This window comes from Serinus canaria, chromosome 1, assembly GCF_022539315.1.
Source record: "Serinus canaria isolate serCan28SL12 chromosome 1, serCan2020, whole genome shotgun sequence".
NCBI classification, from domain to species: domain Eukaryota; kingdom Metazoa; phylum Chordata; class Aves; order Passeriformes; family Fringillidae; genus Serinus; species Serinus canaria.
This window is the reverse complement of record NC_066313.1, coordinates 64,906,679-64,933,276: the sequence shown is the minus strand read 5'-3', so window position 1 is coordinate 64,933,276 and position 26,598 is coordinate 64,906,679. Positions and strand designations below refer to the sequence as shown.

Sequence of the window (26,598 nt, the reverse complement as noted above, 5' to 3'; positions counted from 1 at the left end):
TTAGCTTGCATTTTTAAAACTAATGAGTTTATCACAGCCAGTGGGGAAAAAATGGTTCAAGTATATCAGCTGTAAATTGGTACAAAGCACTAAAAGGGACATTAGCCTCTAATCAGATTCTAACAGTTCATTAAACCTGCCTTTCCTCTGTAGCACTTTGTCTTCCCCCCTCCTTCTGCCTGTGCCTCCTGTGTAAGCCAGCCTCGTCCCTTTGCTCAGGCGGGTAAAACTTCCTCAGGGACAGGGTGCAGCATCAGCTCATCCTTCTTTGTCTATGAGCTAAACAGCCTAAGGGGTGTTTGATGACGGTGTATTCCTGATCTTGCTGTAAAATTCAACTGTGCTGCCTATAAATCAAGAAAGCAGAGGGACCTCTCAACTTGCAAAATAGGCACTGAGGGAGCCAGGAATGCCACGCTGGCTTCTGCTCTTTATCCACCTCAAACCACATCCAAACTGATGGGGCTCAGTGACACCTGCGATCTGCTGCTAATAAGTAAACAGCGCAGGGCCCTTGCTGGGGAGAAAGATGTAGTCAGGCACAATTTCATCCAGCTACTTTGTGGCATCAGAGACCCTTCCTGCGTTTTTTCTACCTTGTGCCTCAAACACTGAATAAAGATCAAGGTGCACAAAATAATTTGCTCAGCAAACATAGGAAGAGCTTGTTTTTCTTCCCCTTCCTGTTGTGTCAACCTTTAAAAGTGCAGTAGATGCACAACAGTAGCATAGCATGGAGTGAGACATCTCAGTAGTTTGACTGGTTTCCATTCTCACATTCAAACTAATGCAGAAGTGGCCTGCTGAAAATTAGTTGTTCAATCTGAAATTATATTGCTGTAAGCATTTAGAGCTTTCTGTGAATGATCTAAATCTACTTTTAAAGGAAAGAAATAGAGATTGCAATTGCTTTTCTGCTTCACCATCAAGCTTCTTCCAGTCCTGTAGTAAGTAACCACAGCTCTGGGTGCTAAAATACACAGGACTTAAAGTGAGGGTGACAGGGATTTTAAGCAGGTCATTTGCTCTGCTTTTGGCAGCGTGTTGGGCATATCAGTTTCCCTTTTCAACATGTTCTTTAAATTACAATAAAGGAGTATACAAAAAAATAAACAGTTTATGCAGTATTTATATCCTGGAAAAGGAAAGCCCTGGGATGAGGTATTGATTGGAAAAAAGAAAATGTTTAAAGTAGTTTAAGGTTTTAAAATGTACTTTGGAAGCTCCATTCCAGCAGACCATTTTCCTTAAACTTCCACTGAAGCAACCATGATAAGAAACAGGGCTATGAATACATTCCTTATGAATAATGGCACCATGCAGTGCTGAATGGATCTGCTGCCTGTGAAACACAGGGAAATATTTTTTTTCCCCCTTCTCATGCAGTTAGAGGACTGGTATTGAGGTACCAGAGCAGAAGTGAGTTTCCAGTCTAGAGTCTTCCAGCCAGGGCTGCAGATTAATAACTGACTATGAATGAGTCACTTGTAAGTGAAGTTTTCTTCAGTTACATTATTTGAAAAATGGGTGTGATGTCTCCACATTTCTGTAGTACTGACCAAAGTGTGTGGATTTGTAAGCTCACATTCTAGCTTGAATGTAAGCTTTCAAAAGATAAAATGTTTTATTCTCTCCATGTTGTCCAGACTAAATGGCAGCTGAAGACACTTGCTTTCAAACACCAGCCTCGAGCCTTGGCTGCAGTAGAAAATTGATTCAGGTTGAGGTACTATTTGAATTGAAGGCACAAGAGGATTGTTTTGTATGTCCTCATAAACTGCTCCAGTTACAGCAGGAATGTTGATTCAGGAAGCCACACTTTTGCAAATCCCTCTTCACCTTGAAGCTCTCAGTATATAGTACCCATTAGTACATGGACAGTGCATCTTTTTAACTTGCTTTTGTATCTCTCTTGGTGATAATTTCTTTTGTCTCAGAGGTGTGTGGAGATTTTCATTAGCAAATGCTGATAACTAAATAAGATGATAAGAAATTTGAGCAATTGTGTATTAATTTATTATGTGTGTGGGTACAGGCCTTCACTGTAACTTCTCCATGAAAGCTTTCTCTACCAGAAGTTCAAGAGTTTTGACTGCAATCAACTATACCTAAGCATACTGCCAAAACCTTCAAACTGTTTGACACCACTGCTTTCCTTTTCAGTTCTAAAGCAAGGAATTAATATATGTGTACCTGTGTAATTAATTTCAAATTACAAAACAGTAATTGGAGATGATTTTTCCTTGTTGCCTTCAAAGACTTAGTTCTCTTTTAAGGATAGCTGAAAGTGTGATTTGCTGTTTTAGCAGAAGTAGTAACTTGGCAGCCACTCCTTGAAATTACTATTACATCCTCCTCGTTAACTTCATTTCTGCTGAAAAAAACATACTTCTACAGTATTGTAGAACTTAACCACTTGTTTCAATTCACTGTTTTTTTTCATAATTTTTTTATTAACCTTGTCCTTTTTTGCCTTAGGACATCAGCGCCCTTGAGAACAGAATGTTAATGCTTGATGGGATGCCGGCAGTCAGAGTCAAAACAGAGCTGCTGGAATCTGAGCAAGGGGTAAGCAGAGGTTTGTGTGACCTCACTCTGGTAACCCTTCCCCAGCTTCTCTGTGGTTAGCTGTCCCTCCCATTTTCTTTTCTATGTTTTTCTTTATTTCCACTGTTCTGGAGCATATTTTCTTGGGACTTGTACTGGTAAGCATCTAGTCTGATCTGCTGGGATCACAGAACAAAACTCTGCAGAAGACTTACTGAAATCATCTGGGATTGCTGAGATGCTGTTGGTGTAATTTTACACCTATTAAAAAAAGGTGCAGTTTAATTTAAAAAAAGGAAAAAGGAATAGATTTCAGTAAAGGAAACCATATGTCTGGGAAGTCCATGTATGTATATATCTTTGCTGTTCTGCCTTCTTGGGATATTTGCCTTACTGCAATTGTTTAATCCTTTTTATGCTTGTCCTACTCCATTTTCTGTTTATGGAAAACCTGCTCTCTCTCTAGTGAAGTGCACTTGTTTATCATTGAGATAAGAGGACTAAGGCTGGTATCACATCAGCTGCTGGATGTGGTATAGATCATCAATCAGATTTTGATTTTTTATGCAGAACTCGGTGTTGGAGTGATAGCTTTTAGGAAGATGGGAGGGTATTTTCTTGAATATGTGCTACCAGTGGTTGTAGATTACAGCAAGGGTATTTGTTTTAATGGATTTTTTTGTTATCATGAAACTTTGTTTCCTTGTGTACATGGTATGTTACTCCAAACAATCCAAGCCACTTTACCAATCTGAAGACAGATGCCTTCAACAAACAGCCTAACAGAAGCAGCGGTGCTATTGACTTGTAGAGATGGGCTTTTGCCTAATTCTGTTACTTGGCTTTTTCCCTTTCTGCTATTTCCTCAGTTATTTATTTGAGAATTTGAATGGTATAGAAAAGAGGGAATTAACTTTCAGGATGACTTAATTTGAAATACTTGCAACGAAATATCAGTTATTCGGGGTGTTGTTGAGGCTTTAAGTTTGAGAGGAAGATTTGGCATTTAATCGAGTTCTTGCTCACCTCTGCTTCTTGAGAGCAAACACCCTCAGAAATTGCTCCAATACAATGTAGTTTGTGGGAATGTAAAAATTGAACTATTGTGTGAGACATGATGATGTAAAGACAGATCCATTCATTTTTAATACTTTCTGGATGCTTTGCATTATGTCTTTTATGTAACAGAGACATTTCTCTATAGTGTTCAGAAGACAAAGGTTCCATTGCCATTTGCCTTTGTTCAGTTTAAAATAAATTCTGTGCATGATACATATTGCTGGGTCCTTTATGAGGAGTACTTCCTTTAGCAAACTGTGAATTTTTTCTGGAAGATCTACTTGGTGTCTTAGAAACTGGAAGGAAATGAATAATCTATATAATTTTTTAATTTCCTTAGAGTTTTTAAATAAAATTTTATGGACTTCTGTATAAGCAGAAAATGATGTCACTTTTTCCCCCAGTGACTGAGCCATTGGACAAAGAGCTTGTTTGATTTTGAATTTTATGCACTTTAGTACTAATTAAGTAGTGTCTGGTCAAGAGTCTCTGGCACCTTTATGATTCTTCATTAGGGAACAATCAATAAATACAGAATGAATTCTCCAGTTCACTAACAGAGGAGCTGGCCATTAGGATGGCAATTTTCCAACAAACAGCTTAAACTCTAAAGAGAGCTGGTTGAAACAGATGTTTGGCATGTACTTTGGAGACTGCTTTGAATATGTAGATGTTGCTATACATAACAGGGACAAGTGTTTGAGGGATGTGATTACCAAAATCAGCATGTGGAGCTATTTGGGAAGATGAATATCATAACTGGGAAGCATGGAGTGGGAACTGAAGTGTGATCCAAGTAGTAGGAGCCTGAAATTGTGGTGTCTGTCTGTGTTCTTATAGCGCCCAAAGTCCCTAGAGTTGCACCTCCATCACAGCATGTGTGTGTACAGGGAGATGCGACTTCTACTTGAAACTTTGGGAGCTAGGATGGCATTTTGAGTCTTCTGAGCATAATGGCCAAAGCTTCATCACTTAAGAGCTGAACACCAGACAAACGCTTCCAAATCCCATAGGAAGACGTTTGGGTTTTTTTTCTGTTCTGGCTTGGTATCAGCTGTTGGCTGTAGGTTTGCTAAGGCAAAAGTGAGACATGGTTTAAGGGTTATGTAAGAATGGTTTAATTTGTGATTGGAGAATTATGAAAGCAGTATCAGTTGTGGAGGAGTGAAACCAAAAGGGTCTGGAGCACCAGTGGCCCTTGACCAGGGTGGTGAGCATTATCTATCAGACCAGAGAACGCTGAATTGTCATGTTTTGCCCACAAGGCTTTAGGGTGCTATTGTCTTGGAAGTGCTACAGGACCACTTTGAGTTGTCTCCTGTTTAAGTCTGAGCTCATATTTCAAATAAACATCTTCTTAATTTTAAAGAATTTTTTAAGGTTATGTGCCTGTTTCCTGTAGGAATGTTGAATGCTTTTCTGCAGGACGCATGAATAGGTCATCCAGAAAAGGTGTTTTCTCTATGATTGTGCCTTGGATAACTCTACCTTGTGATTCATGGCCTCCAAGGTGGGCTTCACACACAGGACCCTCTCGGGGGATTTTGGGTGTTGTCTGTCCATTTATGAATGCAGGACTGTGTTGCACACTCAGCTGGTCCTCCCCTTGACCTATTTACTTAAAGAAGTAGAAAATACTCAGCTCAGAATTCTTGATAAAGTGAAAAATGATCATTCCAATAACTGGACAACATGGAAGTAAAAAAAAAAAATCTCAGAAGGAACATTTCCACCTACAGCACCAAAATGAAAGCACAATTGGGAAAAAAAAAAGTTTTTATAGCAACAACATCAGCTTTTAACCTCGAGTTACTTTTTCACTTATTTTTTGTGACATACATTTGTGGTGAAAAATGTGCCATGCAGCCATGCACATTTCATTCATAAGAAGTTGATCTTTCCTGTGCTGCTCTGGGCAACTTGGTCTTAACCAGGTTGTCTCTTGACTGTGTATGGTGGTAGTAGAAGTCATGCATGATGTAGATGAGAATTGGGACAGAGCAGATACTAGCACTTCTTGCTGTATTTGGATACCAAGCTAGGCAATCAATCCATTATATTCCCTTGTTGCTTGTTTTAATTTATAGACTTCAGTCTCTTTTTGCAAAAGAGGTTAAGTATAATGTACGGTTCTTCTCTGCCATTTGTGCATGAGCTCCAAGATCTTTTAACTTTTGTGTTACACGTTTTGTTTTGTGTCATGATTGCTCTTTTGCTGTATTTGGGTGCTCCTTCCAAACTTGATCTGATACCACTGAAAAGTTTTTTAAGTAGTTTTCTTAAAAAGTAGTCTCAGCCCTTATGCTGCACAAGTGTTACTTATATAGAGCAAGTGAAGGTGAATTTAAAATGCAGTACTGCAAGAAGAATGCACAAAAAAAGTGTAATCCAGCTGAGATTTTAGGGTAGCCCTGGGAGAAGGAAACTGGAAAGTACTCCCAGCTGCAAAGCAGCCCAGTCTCTAGCTGAGTCTGAAAGGAAATTGGAGCTGACATTTCAGCTATGCCCCATGCACTAGGTCTTTGGAGCCTGTGACTGGAGAAGAGGTGAGCAGGAGTCTGGAACTGCAGCCTGTGTTAGTATAGTGAAGACAAACCTTTACCAACCCATACTTAATACACTGAGTTGAAGTTAGATCATTGTGGGAGACTAGGATTTAGGCAGTCTATAAGAAAGACATTCCTTAAGAGATGGAGGTTACTAGTCAGATTTGGAACAAAGAGGTATTTACAAGGGAAATGGATTTCTCTTTGCTTTGGAAAAAGTTAAAACAGTTCTGCATTATTTTATTGTCACCAATTTAGAATAGTTTAATGCTTTTTAGAAGGCCATCAGCATTAGCAAGAACACATGCTTATTTTTCCAGTGAGCTACTGTCCTTAATTTTGCACAGGAGATTTAATACGGTCTATTGTTTGAGGCTTCAGGAAGACACAGTGCTGCTTTAATGACTTTATCACAAATGAAAAAAAGACATTACATAAAAGATACCACATCGCCCTTTAACAAGGCTTCATTATTATCTCCCCTACTGTGGAACAGGAGCTAGCATTGCTAATAAATTGGGGGAATTACTTTAGAAATATGAATTTGCTTATCATTTAATATCCTCCAGTGACCTGCAACTTTAGATCTTTTGGGCTGCAGTAAAATATTTCTCAGTTACCAGCTTCAAAAAAAGACATGAAGAAGAAGGTGGTTCCTCCCCATGAGGTTGAAGGTGGGGTACTTCAGCAGGAAAAAAAAAATCTTCATTCTTTGTGCCAAAAACTATTCTGGGAGTAATACTTATTGCAAAAATTTGTGGGAGCTGGATTAATGTATTGGTAATAAAGACTGGGTGGAGAATTTATTAGGTGGTGGCTACTCTTAAGAAGTTAGGGTGAATAGTGTTGACTGGCTTCAGTGTGGAGTTTGAAAATCCTGCTAGTCATTGCAGCATGTGGCCCAGTTTATAAAAATTGGTAAATGTGTGCAACTTAGTGTTCAGTTGTACTTTTTCAAGTATTTGCTGAGTTGGGCTGTAAGTTGTTGTTATAAATGTGAGACTTTGATCCCACAATCAATCTTCAAATACAGAGTATGATGAACTGCTAATTTTCATCAGTCTTTTTGTTTCCAGATCTGCAGTCTCATCTGTTCCTTTGCCTACATTTTGTTCTCTCAAATCATCACTGGAGGATTATATCTCTTACTCTGAAGTCTCCTCCTAAGTTTTCTTGATCTGTCTACATTCGAATCACTTATCATGACTGAATTATGAAAAGAAATTATTAAAATGACAAAACCCTTTAATAAGCCAATATTGTTCTGTGTCTTTCATAGCCAGCCAAATTATCTCCTTGTCTCATATCTGAAAAATGCCATCTATCCTTACGTTGTTTTATACATAAACATGTTTTACCTCAGCCTGGGTAATACTGACATAAATCTCTTATTTTTAAAGATTTCCAAAAATACCTATTCACATTCAGTTGAGAATAGTCTCAGTAACAAAGCTTACTCCATGGCTATATGAGGAACTGTTTTGCAGTGATTCATTCAGCTTGGGTACATTCTTTGTATTAGTAGAAGAAGGAGCACTTTTAATATTTGCTATTGTCGTTTGTGAGTTTCTGCTTCATTCAATTACTTACTTGTTTTCTGAATTACTTAATGTTTAGCATGACTGATTTGGGGAAGTAAGTTGCATGTGGACAGTGCACGTGTATCAATCTCTTCTGCAAAGAAAGCCCTTCTTGCTTTCTGTTGGTTTACTTCATCTTGCAGTTGGCATCACTCAAGGAGTTGTGAGGTGTTAGAATCACAGCTGGTACAATTCATTGGTTGCTTTACAGTGCCATAAATGTAGAACAGTCTTCAGAAAGAGGTCGAGGTCTGACTCCAGATCCAGTAAGGACCTAACCTACGGGGCAGGATGCAAAGCCCTGTGAGATGTAAGGAGATAAGGTGTATTTCCTGAGCACAGCTGAAGGTTGTGCTTGCAGCCCAGGAGGGTGCTAGTCACATCCCAGGAGGGTTATGTCAGTTGGATTTATTAGGTCAAATCAAGCATCACAAGCTCAAGAGTGCTGCGGGTGCTGTTTCATGTTGAGTGGAAGCTTGCATGAAAAAAACAGGTAGCCAGCTCCTACATTTTTGCTGTCATCCTGGCATTCTTGCTCAATCCATTGCCAGTGACTCAATGACACTGGGGAGTGTAGGGTCAACTGATCACTGGTCCAAGAAAAAACCTACCCAAAGGGAGAAAGGGAATGGTGTTATATGTCCTGCAAGTAATACTTGGGTGTGAAGTCATGGGTAATCCTCTATTATATGGAGATGGGGAGAGTGAAAAAAAGATCCTGGGTGCTGCTTTTGATTACAACTGGTGACCTGTATCTGGAACTACATCCTGAGACATTTTTACTACTTCTGGGACCCCAGCTACCCACTTCTGGCCTGTGTCTGAGCTACTGCATTATCAAACACTGAATCTTTTCAGTGTTTGATGTTTCTTATTCCTTTTGAAGTCAGCTCGTCTGTAGGAAGCCAAGGAGTTTTGTCATGGATGTAGGTGTGGTTTCCTTATTTGTTTTTTCTCTCCAAGGATCCGACCCAAAAATGCAATAGAAAGGTAATAGATTTAAGACTAACAGGAAGTGATAGCTTAACCAGCTCAGCACACTTGCCAGGCAGTCTTTTTGCCAAGTTAACCAAGACTGCAGACTAAAAATGCAGGTGGGGTTGTAAGATGTATGTTGCTGTCTGAAATTCATACTCAGTGAAGTATCCCAGATCCTCTGAGACTTAATTTACTGACCGCTGCCTGCCATTGCTTTCCTTTCTTAGGCAGCTAAGTTGGCTGTTGCAGAGCACAGCAGGGAATGTGCTCCTTATTCTGTCTGGTATTGTTTGTTGTGTGTATGGTAGGAACAGGGGGATTTTCACTTGTGGGTGAAAACTTAATTGTGTGAGGCATTGTACTGATAGAGGGTGGTCCCAGGGTATCTAGGTTTAATTAAGCAGAAGTTTAGACAGTCTTTTAATGGTGTTCTTCAGACATTAGTGGCTGTGCTTATTAGGAATTCAGCAGCAGAGGAAGATCTCTGCTCCAAACAATGTGTGTTTAACCAACAGTGCCGTGCCCAAGAGATTTCCTGTGTCTATAGTAATAGAAGGGCAGGAATAAGATGGTTTCAATTACGAGAAATTTAGATTTTTATGAAGAACTATTTGGTGGAGGAGAAGGATAATACTTTGTCTGCTGAGACTGGAGAAATTTTCATAGAGAATGTGGGATGTTACCCAGAAACTAACATAGCTTAATATTGTTAAAGTTCCATAGCAAAAACACAGTTACAGAATGTATTATGTTAAAACATACCAATTTATGTATCTATGTGGTTATATGGATTAGAAAAGTAAGGCTGCCTTTGAGAGGAAAAAACTTGACCCTTTGATTGGAGTGTAGTGCTGAAGTTCATTGCCATATTATACTTTGGTTGTCTTCTATCGCTAGTCAACTATTTTGTGAGCTCACCTTCAAGCCAGTCTGCTTTTTTTGTCATGTATGACCTCGTAGCTTGCACTGTTACAGGTGTTTATGATGGGAGTCTTCTGGAAGATTCATTCAACTGAGAAACTGGGCATAAAGAAAAACAAGCATGATATGTACAAGCTGTATACCTGTGGCTACTGTGAATTCCTAAATCTACATGTTGGGTTGGAAATAGATTCTTTTTTCAAGATGTGAAAGGTCAACATTTCCATTAACTGCACTAAAGAAGTTATTGAAAATGGTTTAAAAAAAATCACAAGAAAGATTTTAAGCATCCAAATATCTACAATTAATGTAACTCCCCTGATATCCCAAATTCCCCTGACACTTGTGTGTGCTCCATTTCTTTCTCTCTGGGGACTCCAGTATTGACAGTTTAGCTGTAATTGTGATTGAGCTTGCAATCCTAATTGAGGAGCCAGTGAGGTACAGATTTTTGCTTTTATGCATTGTGCCAGAAGGGTATTAAGTCTGTAGTCATGGGCGCTCAGAGCATGCCATATATCAGCTGGCATACAGCACTGTATTCTAAAATCCTCTTGCACCTCTGCGTTGAAACTCATCACAGATCTGTGTTGTTTCATGTCATAATGCAGAGGAATTCTAAGATACATCAATGAGCGTTTTAGACTTTATGTGTGAAACTATTATTGGCATATGAAAAGCAGTTACTCTTCTTGTCTGGTAACTCACCTGGCTGGGCATCTGAAGTTTAATTCAGGCTGCAATGGCAGTGAAGTTCAGTGGGTTATAAGTGTACATAACCTCTCTGTTCATATTAAGAAACTGAGGAAGGTGAGTTAGGTAATCCTGCTTTTCTTAAAAGAAAGCTACCTTGAATTACCTCTTGTTTACCTCTGTCTATGATTATATATATGCATGGGTAGTGCAGGCCTGCTGATGCATGCTAATTTTTGTGGTCCAGAACTCTTGATTAAAAATGTTTTCCATTGAAACGTCTCTGTGAAATAATTGTTACTCACAAAATCTTTAAGTTATTTAGCAAGGAGAAAAGTTAGTCATTAGGTTTCATTTTGTTCTACTCACAGATGAGTGAGTAATGGAATTTTTTGTTTGTTTTAATGCTCATTAGAGTAGCTAGTTCATTATGACAGTCTCTATTTTGCTCACCATGGCACGTTGGTTTGTTCAAAGTAGAAATGAGATGGAAGTGAGTGGGCTCTTGTCCTTTCCCTTTGACTTCAGTAAAGTGAAATCTTCTCTCTTCATGGCTCTCAGTTTAGTAATTGCTATACTCTATTTCATCAAGGACTCTTGAAGTGAGAAGTATTGTGTAAGTGTGCATTGTTGCTATATTATATAGTGGCTAGCCTGAGAAAAATAATCATAAGCCAGTGTAACTCAATAATTTACAATATCAGGAATACTTCAGCATCATGAGACAAATGCCATTATGTTATGAAAGTACCAAAATTAATTTAATCCTTGCTATTCGTTATGAGAAAAGATTACTTCTACTTTTTTCTTGTTCATTGATGTTCTGTTAGCTTTTCTTTTCTGTTGGAGGTTGTACTCTTTTTGATGTATATTTTACTCTTGTTCTGTATCCTGCTGAGGAAGTACTGAAAGAGCTGTATATATATTTTTAGCATCATTGGCTTTTTTCCTTATTTCTCCCTGTGGACATGAGTCCTTACATAAATTATTGTAAGGTTTCTGTTTTCTTTAATTTTTTGTTGGTTTGCTTGTTTTGGTTTTTTTGTCGTTGTTGTTTTGTTTTTTTAAATTCCCTTCACAATCTCCTTACTCTCTCCTTTCCCTGTTTCATATTGTGACTATGTGTATGAGTATTTAATGAATTGTTATTTAGGAGGGCATCTGCTTTCAGACATCCTTTTTCAGATGTTCTTATTGCTTGGTTTCATCACTTAAACATACCAGGAAGCCATAGGAATCACAGGCAGAAAAATCCAGCAGCAACCCAAGGTGGTGTTTGTCCTCCCCTGCCGGCACAGGCCACTGCTTATGCTTCCCATTGCCAAGGATGGAGTCCAAGCAGACAAGTATGGTAATACCCAGCTCATCAGGGTGTGCAGGGAACAAGGAAGAGGAGGAGAGGTGCTGAGGATGAAGTGGAGGGACAACAGGTGATCTTCCCAGGCGAGGCTTGTTCATGGAAAGGATTGTGTTAGACTAGCCTACTCAGCCCTGTGTCTTCCAAATTGCTTCCGTTCCCCTGGTGCCTGGAGGGATCACCAACCACGCAGATGTCACATGTACCCTACTTCCTTTGCCTCTGTTGATGTTTGTAGCTTGTTTTCTACTTTCATGATAGACACTAGAGATTGATACTGATACTGAGACACTGACTTTGATCTTCCTCTGTGATGCTCTGTGTGGAACTTATGTCATTGCAGTGAGGGAGTTACTGGAAATTCTGTGGCAGTCATATCAGTTTGTCCTTGGAAGACAGCAGCATCACCCTCTCCTTTCTGGGTTACAGATATGCTTGATTATGTTTCCAATATCATAGGTGCCCTTCCATGACATTTTCCACTTTCTTTGATAGCTTTTTGCCAATTTCTAGCACCTTTCACACAAGGTAAAGGAAGGTGCTGCAAGTATATCAGTGAGCTGTCCCATTTCAGCCATGAACCCACATTTTCCTTGTTCATCTTTGTATTGCTGATGTAGTGGTAGAAGTTCTTGTTGCCTTTGATATTCCCTGCAAGTCTGAACTCCAGCTAGGCTTTGGCTTTCCCAACACTACCCATGTGTTCCTGTGTGATATTTGTGTGTTCATACTTCTTTTCTTTTCCTCCTGGTATACTGCCTTTTTTTACTGGAGCTCCTTCATGTGTTTCATGTCTCCCAAACTGGTGTCCTAATGCTTCTTGCTTTTCTGAGTGATTACATATACTAGTGTTCTACTTTGATCTCCTTAAAGACCTTCCAGTAGTCCTATGCTGTTTGACCCTTTTAGAGGTATCTCCCATGAGATCCCACTTAATTCCCTGACAACTTCTACTCTCCTCTGTTTGAGAGTCTAGATTGACCTGGACTGGGTGCTTGTTAGTACCATTCTTTATTCACTCTCCTCTAAAACTCCATTGCTTAGGTTATCACACCTACTGATTACCACAGCTCCACTTGTTCTTTTTTCCCCACAAACAGTGGTCATTTTGGTTTTGTCCATATGGGATGTTACGAGAATGCAGGAGTGATCACAGTGAACCTAATGAGAGGTTCTTTTTGCACATACAATGGCAGCTTTTATCATTTACCTCCAGAAAGCACAGGCAAAAAGCAAGCATACAGCAACAGTGCCCTGGTACACCCTCCTGTACCTGTCAGTGTGCAGCTGGGAACCACATGAGCAGAAGGTGATGTTTAGTACTCCACTGCTCTTTGAGCTTTGTGGAGATTCTCTTGATAATCAGAGGCTCTGGTGTAGGTTTTGGCTGCAGTTTTGACTTCATCCTTAGACTGCAGTAGTGGTATAAACAGTGGTGGCAATGAAAGCATTTCCAGTGACACTCTTGATTTATTTTCCCATTACTTATAGTAGAACAGAATTGTGGATTTCTGGGGGGTCCATATGATGGGGAGGGCAGAAGCTATGCTTTTGAGAACAAAAGACTTAAGTTTTTCTTCCTTCACCTGCTGAGTATTGTGGAACAATGCTCTGTGATAACTTCATGGTACTATAAACCTTATTTTTAATAGAGTACTTAGTAGAGCTTTTATACTAATATGGTTTTTCTGTTGTTGAGTAAAAAGTAGTAATGTTATTGACAGCTGTCAACAACAAAAAAGTCCCCTGTGGAAGCAGTAGTGCTCTGGTCCATGATTTATATGGCAGAACAGCAGTTTGGAAGCTCCTGTCTACTTTTAACTCCTCTGAGGTTGTGCCAGTGCGGAGATGTGCTCCAAGCTAGGAGAAGAAAAAAGGAAAAAAACCTGAAACACCTTTAAAAGTTTTTTCTCTCTAAATTCAGGTTATTTTACAGATCCAAGTTAAGGTGTAGGTATAGACTGATCTAAGTGTTAGATCTGCAACATCCACAGTTCTGTGTGTTCTGCAGGTTAAAACATGCTGTGCAAACATGGCCCAGAAAACATTATTGATTTTCATTATAGTAAACTTGTGAAACAGAATAGAGAAATAGAATAAAAGCCAAATCACTCTCACTGGCTTCTGAATAGCAATAATTTTACAGAATAAGCTAAAACTATAGAGTGAAAAGGTAAATATTAATTGTATCTAGTCTTGGAAAACAGTTTATAGTTTGGTTTATTGAAGCTTGAGTTTCTTTCTTTTGTTGCTGTACATGTTAGTATCCATGAATGGATTTAGACTGAATTACTTGAAATAGGCTTTATTTTTTTTTTTGCTGAATAACCATTCATAGTATTGATGGGATAAAGAGTCAGTTTAAGACAACTGTTAGCATAAAATAAGTATGTAAGTTGTTAGTAGTGAATACTCAAATATTAATTTATTCTTATGTTAAAATTCCATAAATACTTCTAGTCTAGAAAGAGGTCACCTTGAGTTTCATAACAGTTTTGCTGTGTGGATTATGACCTTACTGTTGTCAGAAAGAACAACAAGTATTTCTTAAAGGCTAAACAATAAAATAACTGCCTGCTCTCGAAATTTGGTAGGTTTAAAGGAATTGTGGAGAGACACTTGCAGCTTCTGTTGAATTGCTATTTGCAAGTTTGTCTGCAAACCCCAAGCTGAAAAGAAACAAAACAGTACTCAAAGTATCATAGAGTCATCAACGTTGGAAAAGACCTCCATGATCAAATCCAGTCTTGGACCTAATACCACCAAGTGCACTAAACTATTTCTCAAGGTGCCATGTTTACTTGTTTTTTGAACAGTTCCAGGGATGGTGACTCCACCACTTCCCTGGGGATCCTGTCCCAATGCTTAACCAGTTCCAGTGAACAAGTTTGTCCTAATATTCAACCTGATAAAATAAACCCAGATCACACATGCAGAGTATGAAATATCTGGTCCACATGCTGTGGACTTGTTTTTGGAAGGTACGGAATATTAAGCATTCATCAGAGAATGTAAGTGTCTGCTTGGCTTTTAAGAACTGGAGGAGATCTGTTATTTACTCATGGCACTGACTCAGGGCCAGTGTGTACCATTCAGAAACCTTAAATCTATAAAAGCTGCTACCATAATCTCTAGAAGTCTTTCACAGTCATTATAATAATTGGAAGAAATCAATTGGATTAAATGTTCTTGCATTTTCAGGCAGAGTAATGTATTACATGTTAGGTAATACATTGCTTACATGATACTTGTTCTTAGATCTGTTTAAACCCTGCTGTCAAGCTAATACGCAGTACATCTACAACAAAGAAAGCTTTTGTAAAGTAGTGAACTTTAAATATTCTTTATGGAATAATTTTATTTATGTCAAATGCTGGGATGAAGTATGTATGAGAGGGTTTATTGCTGATTATGTATCCTCATTTTTTAATATGTTCCTTGCCTTCACTCAAATGATTTCTAAAAGCATATAATCTCTAAAAAGATAAATGTTTTTATCGTTATCCATCAGTTAGTGGTGAGTACATATGACATCAACAAATATAGTTGGAGCACATCCTCTGTTAAGCTAACATTCTTTAAAAATTCCATAACATTAGATGAATTTGCCTTACTCATTTTAAAATAAAGGAAAATATCTTATACCATCTAAAAGATGAATGATGTAGGTCAGTAACTAAGCCTTGACCATGTCTCTTCTGTGTTTAGGAGTTACTGTTTACATTGACTGTGTTCCTGAGCTGCAGCTCCTCTGCATAATGTTGTTGCCAGAGAACACAACGACTTTGCACACCCATGGGTGCCAGATGCAATTTAAATAAAAGCCCATGTGAAGGAGTATGGTATAGGCAGTAATGACATGAAAGGGTGAAGAGGGATCAGTGAAGCTCTCGGTTCTCGGGAACTGAAAGTAGGCAGAGGGATAGAAATTTGTGGTGGGAATATGTTGCCATGCCAACCAAGTAATTTCTCTAACAGGAGGAAACTGGTAATGAATAACTGCTGAGTGGGAACTTTAAGAGAAAAACATGCTCTGTGGAAAACCAAAAGGTTACATTTTTGATAATCAACCTTCACCATTCCCCCTATGAAATTCTGCACTGGCAATCTGTCTGTCGGAGCTTCCTGCTGTCCTGTACCAGACCCTGCTGTGCCCATCTGCTAATGTGGGAAGTGTCTGCCTGCGGTGCGGTGATAGGTACCAGTCCTGAGCCCGTGCCGCAGGCTGACCCGAGCCCTTTGTGAATCGTTTCTCAAGCAGCTGTGAAAGCCAGATGTGGGTTTCACCAGTCTGTCTCTCTTAGTAGCTGTTTTGGGCGTTCCCTTAAATCATTGACTAGCATATTTACTTTTTGTCTTCCCTGTTCCTTCTAACACAATGTGAAAACTCTGCAGAGAACAAGCAGCTTTAAAAAAATACTTCTTTCTAAACCCTGATAAGCCATGTGTTCTGGAACTTGGACTTGTGTTGTTCATGTTTTGTCTGTAGGTTTTTATAGCCTTCTGATTTTATAAAAGGAGGAACAAAAAAAGACATTGAAACTTGATCTGAAATGTTGATTTTTCTTTTTGTTTGTCTTGAGTTATTGCAGGAGGATTTAGTAGTGCAAGGCACTTGCATTGCTTTACTTCCAGTGCCTTTAAAGCAGAGTTCAGCTTGCGCTGTGATCTGTGTGTAGATGAGTATTCCCGCTGTGACTGTGTTCTTGTGTGAGCCACCTCTGGGATCAGGAGAAGCCAGACACGTTAGTAGGGAGTATCTCTGGATAAATTTGCCCCTGCTGCAATCTGAACTGCTGTAGCTAAGCTGCTGCTGATCCCTGGCATGGCCAGGTATCATGGAATCATAGCATGGTTTGGGTTGGAAGGGACTTTAAAGAACCTGAAAAGCCTCAAAGGTTCCTCAAAGCTTTGTGCAACATGTCTTGGAGAAAATAGCTGTGCTGTCCACCTTGTGTGGATGGCTTGTGCTTCCCTTCTGCCTTCTCTCAATTCCCTTCTTCTGCTGCATACACACAAATCTCCACTTTCTGTGCTTTTTTTAAAATTATGACCTCTGCTTTTTTGGGGAGGGTGCAAAGACTGCTTACCAGCCTTAACAAGATTTAATACTCCTTGTAGTAGTAGCCTTACTATTAATTGTAGTGAAGGCTAGGTCAGGCATTTGAAGAAGCTGTCCCATTCCTTTGTTCTTCCCATCTCTTTCCTTCCCCCAACTTTTCAGCTGCCATCCCTGAACTGATGCTGGTAACTGCGAGATTGCTTAGTGAGCCAGTTCAGCCTGACAATCTGACATAAAAGTAGCTTGGAGGGAGTGGGTAAAAAACCCAACAAAATTTTGGCTTTTTTAGGAGTCAGGCAAATGCCAAAGTAGTCTCAAAGCAGAAGCAATGTGCAGGGAAGGGGGAGAGTGACAACATGTGCTTGGATATGTGCTCCCCTAATTCATGGCTCGTGCTCTTAGTCATGCCATGTGGATGAAATGCTGTTAGGGCTTTGCTTTTGCAGTTTGCAGGTGCTAAGTGACTGAACAAGGAAGGCATTTTGACTCCAGCAAAGACAGCTAAGTGACATGGCATGAAAGAATGGAGCTGCCTGACAGCACAGCCTGTGCTTATTAGGGTGATAAGGAGATTTCCATACAACTCTGTTTTTTCTGTTGGAATCTTCTGTTGGTTTTTTTTTTGTTTTGTTTTGTTTTTGAATGTTTTTTTTCTGAACATGAGAGATTGCACGTGTTCTCAGACACCATGGAGAACTGTGTCTGAGGCTCATCCTTCATAGCTCTCTGTGTAACCTGTGCCATTGCTGGTAATGGAGTATATCAACATCTGCAACCACACAAGGATCAAGGCCTTTATGAGGGTGGTGTATCTATAGTATGCTAGAAGTCTTAGGAGCATGTCATTTAAAAAAAAATAAAAAATAAAATGCAGTGGAAGAGATCTCTTAAGATTTATTGCATCATTATCTCACATGAAGCAGTAAGATTGTCCTGGCATGACTGAACAAAAACAATAATGTGAAAGTATCATTATTTATTTTGTCGACCTGCTGATTATCCCTAGTCATTTCCAGAAGCAAAGCATCCTCAGCAGTGAGGTCTTTCGTTTCTGGCAAATACTTCAAGGAAGGAAGCTGGATCTACATCATGTTTTCTTCTTCAGTGTGTTCCATAGATGGGATGTGTTCATCTCTGAGTTACTGAGACTCTGTAAGTGGGTATGGTTTCTCTTCCTGGCTTCTGTTTGCTTCTATAAAACCTGACAGGTAAGCCCCTGAGCAGCTGACTTGGAAGTTTACACTGAAGAAATATAAAGACTGGTCCCTTTCCTTATTGACCTGGAGGAAGAACTAGCTCCATACAAAATATACCCTTTCTTCTCAGTGTAATGAATCAGCAATTACAGCTGTCCATAGAACCTGGAGACTGCACAGCTCAAGATCCAGCCCATGACATACTGCTGTTCCATCTACAGTTATAGGTTTATTTTTGGGGATCGTTACTAAGGAGTAATAATAAAGGGCTAATGTAATTCAAGAGCTGCCTGGACACTGAGTAGGGAGGTTGGACCAGATGACCCACTGTGGTCCTTCTAACCTGACCTGTTATGTGATTCTGTAATCTTAATATGTATCCCAGGAAAGGAACTTGAAATTAATAAATTCCCCATTTTTGTGAGACGAGCTTTGTAACCTGTAAATGGCACACCAGACATGAAATTTCAATGTTTTGGCATGGATAGAGTTTATTGCTCTTGGAATGTCTTAAAAATGAAGGTCACTGGCAAATAGCAGAAGGTACTTGTTCAGAATGGCATTCAACATTCAGTGATCAGCACAGATAATACTGTTATTGGTTGGATATCATTACTGTAACAGCATTAAGGTTTTGAAGCAGTTGCAACACCAAAGTTTTTAGTATGTGCCCAAGACTGTTCTCATTATGGATTTCTTGTTCTCAGTATTTTGTTTATCTATAGCACTTTGTGTATTTCTAGAGATGTTTCTTAAAATTCACTTATCAGTTTGCTCTAGGCAAAAAGTGGCTAAATTGAAGCTTTCAAAATAGCCTTCTTCGTATGAGATACAGATAAATGTATTCATTTTGGTCAAGCTTCAGTTAAAGGCTTGGTCTAATTTTAAATTCAGAGTGCATCTCTTCCCAAGTAAATCATCTACTTTCCAGCTCCCCACCACTTCAAGTCTGACCTTGAGGAAGTCAAAGTACTTCTCATCATTCTCCTAAAGCTTGGGGAGGGGAGGAAAAAAGAAGGTTGGACTCTGCTAAGCCAAGGGGAGCACTCTTGTCACGAATGCCCAGAGCATATTAATCTGGTCAGATGTTAGGTGGAGAACCTTATCTGAGTTCAATTGTCAGGGAAGAATGTATGGAGGAGAGTTTATCTGGGCTAACCAGCCTCTAAGTCAGAAAGGAATTAATAGATGAAAAACAGCTGCTTCCATTGTGCCCTGATAAGAACAAGAAGTCTGTGCCTTTTACAAAACCCATGTGTTGGCTTTGTTGTTGTTTGAGGAGTGAGGTGAAGGCTGCTCTAGATGATGTCCAAATGGACTTTGTTTCCCTAATAGTAAAAAACAGCTTTTCATCCAGTACGTCTGGTTTCTTCTTTGCTATGTTACACTAACTCCTGGGTTAGTGTAACATAGCAAGTCAAGTTTCCTCGGTCTAAAAATAATGGCTAAAATATGGTCATCAACCTGAGTGTTTCACTACTCTTCTTAAATCTGAGTGCAGCTCTTTCTTAAATGCTTGACAACCTGCTCTTTATAGTGGTATCCAAATGGCATCTGACTGAGTACACTGCATGACATCATGTGGTAATATCCACAGAGGAGCTTAGCTGACACTTCACCTTTGTTATGTGGGCATGTGGTGAAACATACTGTGCATTGAAGCAGTTTGTGGTTGCAGTCTGGTTGTGTGGAGTGAAGTGGTAGCAGTAGCAGGCTGATTTATCTAGAATCCTCATAGGCACCACAGTGAGTCAAGCCAAAGGTCCATTTGACCACACACTGCAGCAAGATCCCCAACCGGTGAGGAAAACAGGGAAGATGGAAAAGGTCCATGGTGTGTGATCCTTCCTTGGACATAACTTTAATCAGTCAGCATTTTTTTAGGTGATTTTAAGCCCATTGCTATACTTGAGTCATTGTATTTGATAGCAGGTGGTGAACTCTTCCCAGTAAAACTGTTTAATCCATCTTTTAACTTGTTTATCCTTGTGAGTTCTGATGTCAATGTGGTGGCAAATGTAGGCTATTTCTTTTCAATTATTTTGCAGCTGTTGTCTGCCATTTGCATTAGGTTTTATGTTGTGAAGAACAGTTTCCATATCAATTGTTTTTGGATGTGTATCATAGGACTTCAATCATCATTTTCCAAAACCTAAGCATATTGTCTGCTTTATATATATCCTTGAAAGTTCATGTCTCACATCAACCTTGTAAATGTATGCTAGCATACATTTTTAAATATTAAATAACATACATTTTAAATATCAGGTTCAGGATTCTTTTTCAGTAAGTTTAAGTATTTAAATGCTAAAGAGCAGTGTCTGAGCTAATTCTCCTTAATCTCTAGAACTGGCAAGACAAAAGTCCTCTGGCCCGTTGATTTTTCACCACTGGGTATTATGGATACAGTAACCAGTGCAGGTTCAGGTGTCAAACACATCAATAGCATCAATAGCTCCAGGATGGATGTGCCACTGACCCAAGCTGGGGCCAGTAGAAATGGTGGTAACGCCTCTGTTAAGATTTAAGAAGGGAAAAAAAATTATTGCACAGGTATGTTTGTTGCTGGAGAAGAATAGGGTGAGAATATGTGAGAAGAGCAGCCCTTCAGACACCAAGGTCAGTGTGGGAGGATGTGCTCCAGGTGCCAGAGCTGGGATTTCCCTGCAGTCCATGGTGCAGACCATGATGAAGCAGCTGCTCCCCTGCAGCCTGTGGAGGTCCCACGGTGATGTAGAGATCCACCTGCAGCCCATGGAGGAGACTAGCACCTGAGCAGGTGGATGCCTAGAAAGGCAGCTGGGACCGTATGGGAGGCTCATGCTGTTTCCTGGTAGGACTTGTGACCATCTGAGGGACCTGTGTTGGAGCAGACTGTGCCTGTAGGACTGCAGCTTGTGGAAGAGTGACCCACATTGGAACAATTTGTGGAGAGCTGTTGCCTGTGGGATGGACCCAGTGAAGAAGTTTGTGGAGGACGGTGTCCTTTGGAAGAGACCCCACACTGGAGCAGGGGAAGGCCTCTTCTCCCTGAGCAGCAGCAGGAAAAATGAATGATGAACTGATCACATCCCCAGTCTCCCTGTGCCACTTCAGGGGATGAAGTGGAGCTGAGGAATGGTGGTGAAAGGTGTTCTTAAATTTATTTTATATCTTGTTGTCCTACTCTGATTTTTTAGTAATAAATTTAGCTAATATCCACAGTTTGAGTCTGTTTTGACCATGATAGTATTTGGTGAGTGATCGCTCCTTGTCCTTATCTCAACCGAAGAACCCTTCCTTGTGTTTTCTCTGCCCTGTCAAAAATGCCCCAGCCCCTGTCAAAAACAGGAAAGTCCTAAATGGAGTTCATTCTTGAAAGATATGAGGTCATTACCATTTTGCCCATGTCTGTCTTACATGCAGCATTTAAAAGAATGGGTTACACTTTGTATACCATAATGTGGCATTGTTTTGAAGGAAATGTTTTGTTTCCCAAGAGGAAACCCATTATATATATTCCCAGTATAACCCATTGCCACCAAGACAGTTAGATTTGCATGTCCAGTTTATGGGTCATCCCTGTGTAGGCACAGTAAGGGTTAGTTCTCCTGTATGCATTTTGTGTCACTACCTTGTCACTCAGTTTTGCAAGTTCATTCTGCAAGTCTTTGTAGATGGATATTGAATAGGAATATAAGAGAAGTCTCTGAAAAGGGACTTAACAGCCAGAAATGCCATGTGTTAAGTGTTCTTTAAAGGGCCTGGAATACTGCATATTAAGTAACATGACCTTTAGTGCCAATCTCTTGATGTAATTAACATTGGTCCTCTCTCTCAAGCAACTTCTGTATGTCAAGTGGCAACTTCTTTCTTGGCACGGTGCTGTTGAGTGTGAAGCCCTCTTGCCTAGGCAGTGTAACTGTGCTCGTTGTGCTTTGGCCATTATTCACTTCACTTTTTCCTTGATTTTAGGCTTGATTGAATGGAAAGTATGTTTTTTCAAAAAATCCATTCTGTGTTTACTTTGAAATGTAAAAAATACCCCTCAGAAGTCACAGGATTATATGTTTTCTATCTGGAAGGTGCTAATGGGTTTATTGGTTATTTCTTTAAGTAGATGCACTGTTCTTTGCTAATACTTTGTTTGCAAAGTCAGTGACATGACCGAAGACCATTTTCTGTACAGCTAAATGCTCCTTGATTGTTTATCACTATCTCATTGTTCTTAATTGGAACTATATTGAACTTAGGATCTGCAGAGATTTTAGTTTGTCTTTTAATTTAAAAATTATACTACCTTTTTTGATCTGCTTACCTGTGTCTGCTGTTCATAAGGGATCATTTGGATATAATAAAGTTTAAGTCAAACCTAGTGAGCTTCCACTCTTATTCAGCTGTTTGTCTTTAACTTCTTCAGCTTCTGAAGTGTAATCCTCCTTTTCCTCCACATAAAGTTTGTCCTTGGCTTTACTGCCCCATCTTTGGGTGCATTCAGTTCAGTGGGTGTGTTTTTCATGTCCATGGAGTCTTATCCCTGTGACACTTCCATGTGAAGGAAGATTTCTAGAGAGGTATGGTGGCAGGACAAACAACACATTTCCTTCACCTTGCTGAGAACAGAAGTGGAGCTTCTGGAGGCGGTGATTCCTGTACACTCCAGGGTCTTGGATTCCTGTGATGTTGAGGCCCAGCTGGTAGGTGTGTATGACAGTGGGGAATTCAGTAAACCTTGAACTTGGATTGATTATTTGCTCTATGACATGAACAAGAAAGCTTCAGTATTACTTGAAATGTTGAGCGCATCTTCCAGAGGAAATGCAGCATTGAGCAGTCACCGGTGAAATAACGAGTACAATCTGTGGTCTTGTTCATGGAGTGTTGTTTGTCATGAGCACTGAAAGCATGGAGAGCTTTGCACGAGTGATAGTGTGCATGACATAAATGAAACACAGGGAAAACGTTTTAGGAGCAGTGGGACAATGAACTCGTCTGTGTGTGGTCCCATTAATCCCAGTGGGATTACTGACAGAAGGCATCACTGAATGGGAGTTGGTGATAGAGGAATCTGGCTGCTCAGGCACATGTCAGTGCCCCATTTGTGTTGCCCTCAGACCTCCACTTATTTCATTGTCACCATCCCATGGTATATGCCAGTACTGCTGCCAGCACACAGCAGTACACTCCTACCTTGTTGTCTTGGCTGCACATGGTTGACCTCAAGCTCCTTCCTTTTCACCAACAGTAGTATTCCTAGTGCATCAGATTGAGGAATGGATATACAATAAAAATGATCAATGTTTTGGGAGAAGGAGGTGATTTTCAGTCTACCAGTTCTCTAGTGCTGGTGTGCAAGTCCCTGTGGCAGCATGAGGGAGGAGGCAAGTTGGTGGCAGGAAGGCAGTGGGGTTACTGCCTCTTGTATTATCAGCTTTTAATATAATTTTGTGCTGATATGGTGCATATGCTACTCTTGGTTAAAAAGACCAAGATGATGAGTTAAGTCCTTACCTGGTGGTAGATGGGCCAGTTGTTGTTACATGAAGATTTTCAGCCTGAAGGCCTGTTCTCCAGTATTTATAATTTTAAAGTTTGCGTAAAAAGCATATCCCTTTGCTTACTAAGAGTGGGGTTTTTTTCCATTGGAGGGAATAAGATCAAGAAACAGAAGAAAGATGTAAAAAAAAAAAAAAAAAACAACAGGAGAAAAGGTTGCCTTTTGTTCTAAAAATAGATGGTTTTAATTGTAGTCTGAATTCAGTGTCACTTCTGGGCAGCAATCACAGATTTTCTAGGGTGTGTGGAGAGATTTCCACATATTTATTTGAGTCAGCAGTTCAGAAATAGAACCCAAATTGCTGTTCACACTCTGGACAGTCTGATAAAATTACTTTTTTTTATTTTGAGGTTACAAGGTATTAGAAAAAGACAGAAAAAATACAGAAAATATTTTTGTTATGATTTTCTTTATCTGAGAAACTCTCTTAGAACCTTTTCTCTAAGAGATACAGTTCATACTAGGTAAGAAACAGCAGCAATAGCTTTGTATTTTCTGGAATTCTTTTAAAGTCTATTTTTCTATGAGTTTCAAGTTTAGTTCATGCTAAAGAGGTTGCCTGTGGTTCTTTGGGCAGCACTTTTAGTGATTCTCTTCAAAAGTCCGTCATCAGGTACTTGATGACAAAAATTAATGTTGCAGTGGAAGCCATTAGGGAGAACTTCTGATTGATCTTCTGTTCAAGAGTTATTGGCAGTATGAGATATTGTCAGAGTAAGGAACATTTTCAGTTATGTCCTGTGTAATTTTGGTGAAGCAGTGAAACTGCTATTATTAATTGTGAACGATGGCGCTTGGATCCCTCAATCTTCTGGAGTCCAGTGGTTCATACCTTAGCAGAGGTTAATTTCTTCTTCATTTATATGGAATAAGTAAATTGAATACTATGCACTTGGCTGTGTAGGTGGGTTTTGGATGAGATCTTAAAAACTGAGATCCTGTTTATTCTGTGTGGGTGTTAAAGATGCCCCTGTTATGCTATAAGTTACTTAGTAGCATCTACCCTTTGAGATGACTGCATTTCAGCAGTGTTAAGTGTACATAGTTGCAAAATGTTTTGGGATCCTTCAAAGCAGTATTCCACGTGAGACTGTCTGTTGCACACATTTATTGTGCTTGTTGCTGTAGTGTTCCACACCGTTTGTCATTATTGTTTATTGCATGCGTGATGGTTACTGCGTTAATCACATAGTTTCAGAAAGTAATCATCTGTTTAATATTTTGAGCTGGCATGGTTTAAGTTTCATCCAGACTTTTATAATGGTGTGAAAAAATGTAGCTGTTAATTGCTCCCTGGCCTTCAGAAAGTGCACTAGTGATTGCTGGGAGCCTTGACATATCCCTGTTACTGAAGCAAGCTGCAGATATGCAAGACTCCATGGAATAAAAGCCATGCAACATTGGGCCATATTCAGTTTTCTGAAAGTCCAGGATTTTACCCTTTTATGTTGCATTTGTGACTCCTCCTTTGGAATCCCTCAAAGTCAGACAAAATTATCATTTATAATAATCCTATTGGGGTGAGTTAGTCAGTAATTTTTATTAATACTCAAAGAAAAGCATAATAATAGGTTAATACAGAGGTAATGTGTGGAGCTAAAGACAGCTTGGCCTGCAGATATTTCCATGGCAACAGAAAGGTCCCTACAGATGTCTTCTTTCTAAACCTGATGCTGTTTATTAAAGGCTGTCTGTAGTACAATCTGTAATTATCATTAGCTAAAGAAAGGTTGTGAACGTGGGTGTACTGCTTCTCTGACTGATTTGTTTAGCACAGCTTCGAAATACAGTTACAAAAGAATATTAAAAACCTGAGATCATTTAGCTGTTTCTCTCTGCAGGTAAGCCGAGACTTCATTTGAGACTGTTGGCTAATCTGAGTGAAGTATCCAAACAGCAGTACAAGGATGGTAGTTTGAAATGCTGACAAACTCTTTTGGCACTATGATTATTAAAGATAAAATAACATGAGAAGCATGCTGGACAAATTTAAAAATGCAGAGCTGCAGATAGTAAGGGATGTAGTGCACAACAAAATACTGTTTTGTAAATAGCAAAAAGCTTCTGTATGTAAAGGGAGACAAAGGAAATTATAAGACTCTTATCTGGAGGAGAAACTGAGAAAATAATTGAAGACAGAAGTTGGAGTAGTAATCTACCTGTCTTCTATCTTTACAAAGAAGATAAGTTAGCTTAGCATGGTTGAAGCTAACAGCAAGGTGGAAGGAACACAGGCCAGAAAAAGGAAAGAACCGGCTGAAGAATGCTGTCGAGTTATGAGCATTCAGGTTTGTAAGCTTAAGGTGGATTTTATTCTTTTCTATCCAAACAACTAATTGAAGCAGTTTTGAGTCCAAGGACAATTACCTTGTAAGAACCATAAAGGACAGGTGGTGTCCCTAAAGAGGGCACATAGAAAGTATGTTCTTAAAAGAGACAAAGAAGGAAGATGTTGTGATTGCAGACCATTTGAACAAATTTGGTAACTTGAAAGATGTTCAGACGTAACTCTTCAAAAGCACATGGTCATGAGTAAGTATAAACGATGTTTTATGACAGTTTTCTAATAAAGTACCTAGACTTTAAGTCTTCTAGATGGTTACTGTACTGAGGACAAAAATGGAATGATGGAATGTAGTGAGCTTGTGAAATGAGCTTTATGAAATTTCTGCCTGAGATAGAATGACTTGGTTGCACTGTACCTCAGCTGGGGTAGAAGAACAGCCCTAGAGTTTCTTCTCGGCTTCAGTAAGACTCTGATTGGAGTCATATGTGACATCTCAGAAACAATCTGACAGATTTACAGTGTGTATGAAATGATTACTATGTGGATGACTGCAAACATACAGAAGCATGTGATGTGGATGACTGCAAACAGATTAAATGGTGGTGGTAGTCTGTCTGACAGAGGGGTGTGTTTCTGGTGGGGTTGTCAAATAACGGTTGGTAGGATGCAGTTGAACATAACCACAGGATCGCAGGATAGTTGGGACAGGAAGGCACTTCAGGAGCACCAGAAGTGCAGCTTGCTTAAGGCTGTATCCAGTCCCTGTGTGCATATCCAAAGCCTCCATTCTTTGAGCCTCTAAGGATGGAGGCTCCACAGCCTTTCCTGGCAACTTG

The 26,598-nt window shown here is 39.6% G+C and overlaps 1 protein-coding gene across 3 annotated transcripts in view; it reads left to right on the top strand.

The window, feature by feature from the left end:
* The window catches only part of KLF12 (KLF transcription factor 12), a 233,851-nt gene that overhangs the window by 86,426 nt on the left and 120,827 nt on the right, over positions 1-26,598 (top strand). For all 3 annotated transcript variants that reach the window (XM_050973887.1, XM_030234630.2, XM_050973879.1), the window contains exon 3: positions 2,479-2,568. In XM_050973887.1, the coding sequence (XP_050829844.1) occupies positions 2,479-2,568 (90 nt within the window). The remainder of the gene's footprint in view (positions 1-2,478; positions 2,569-26,598) is intronic.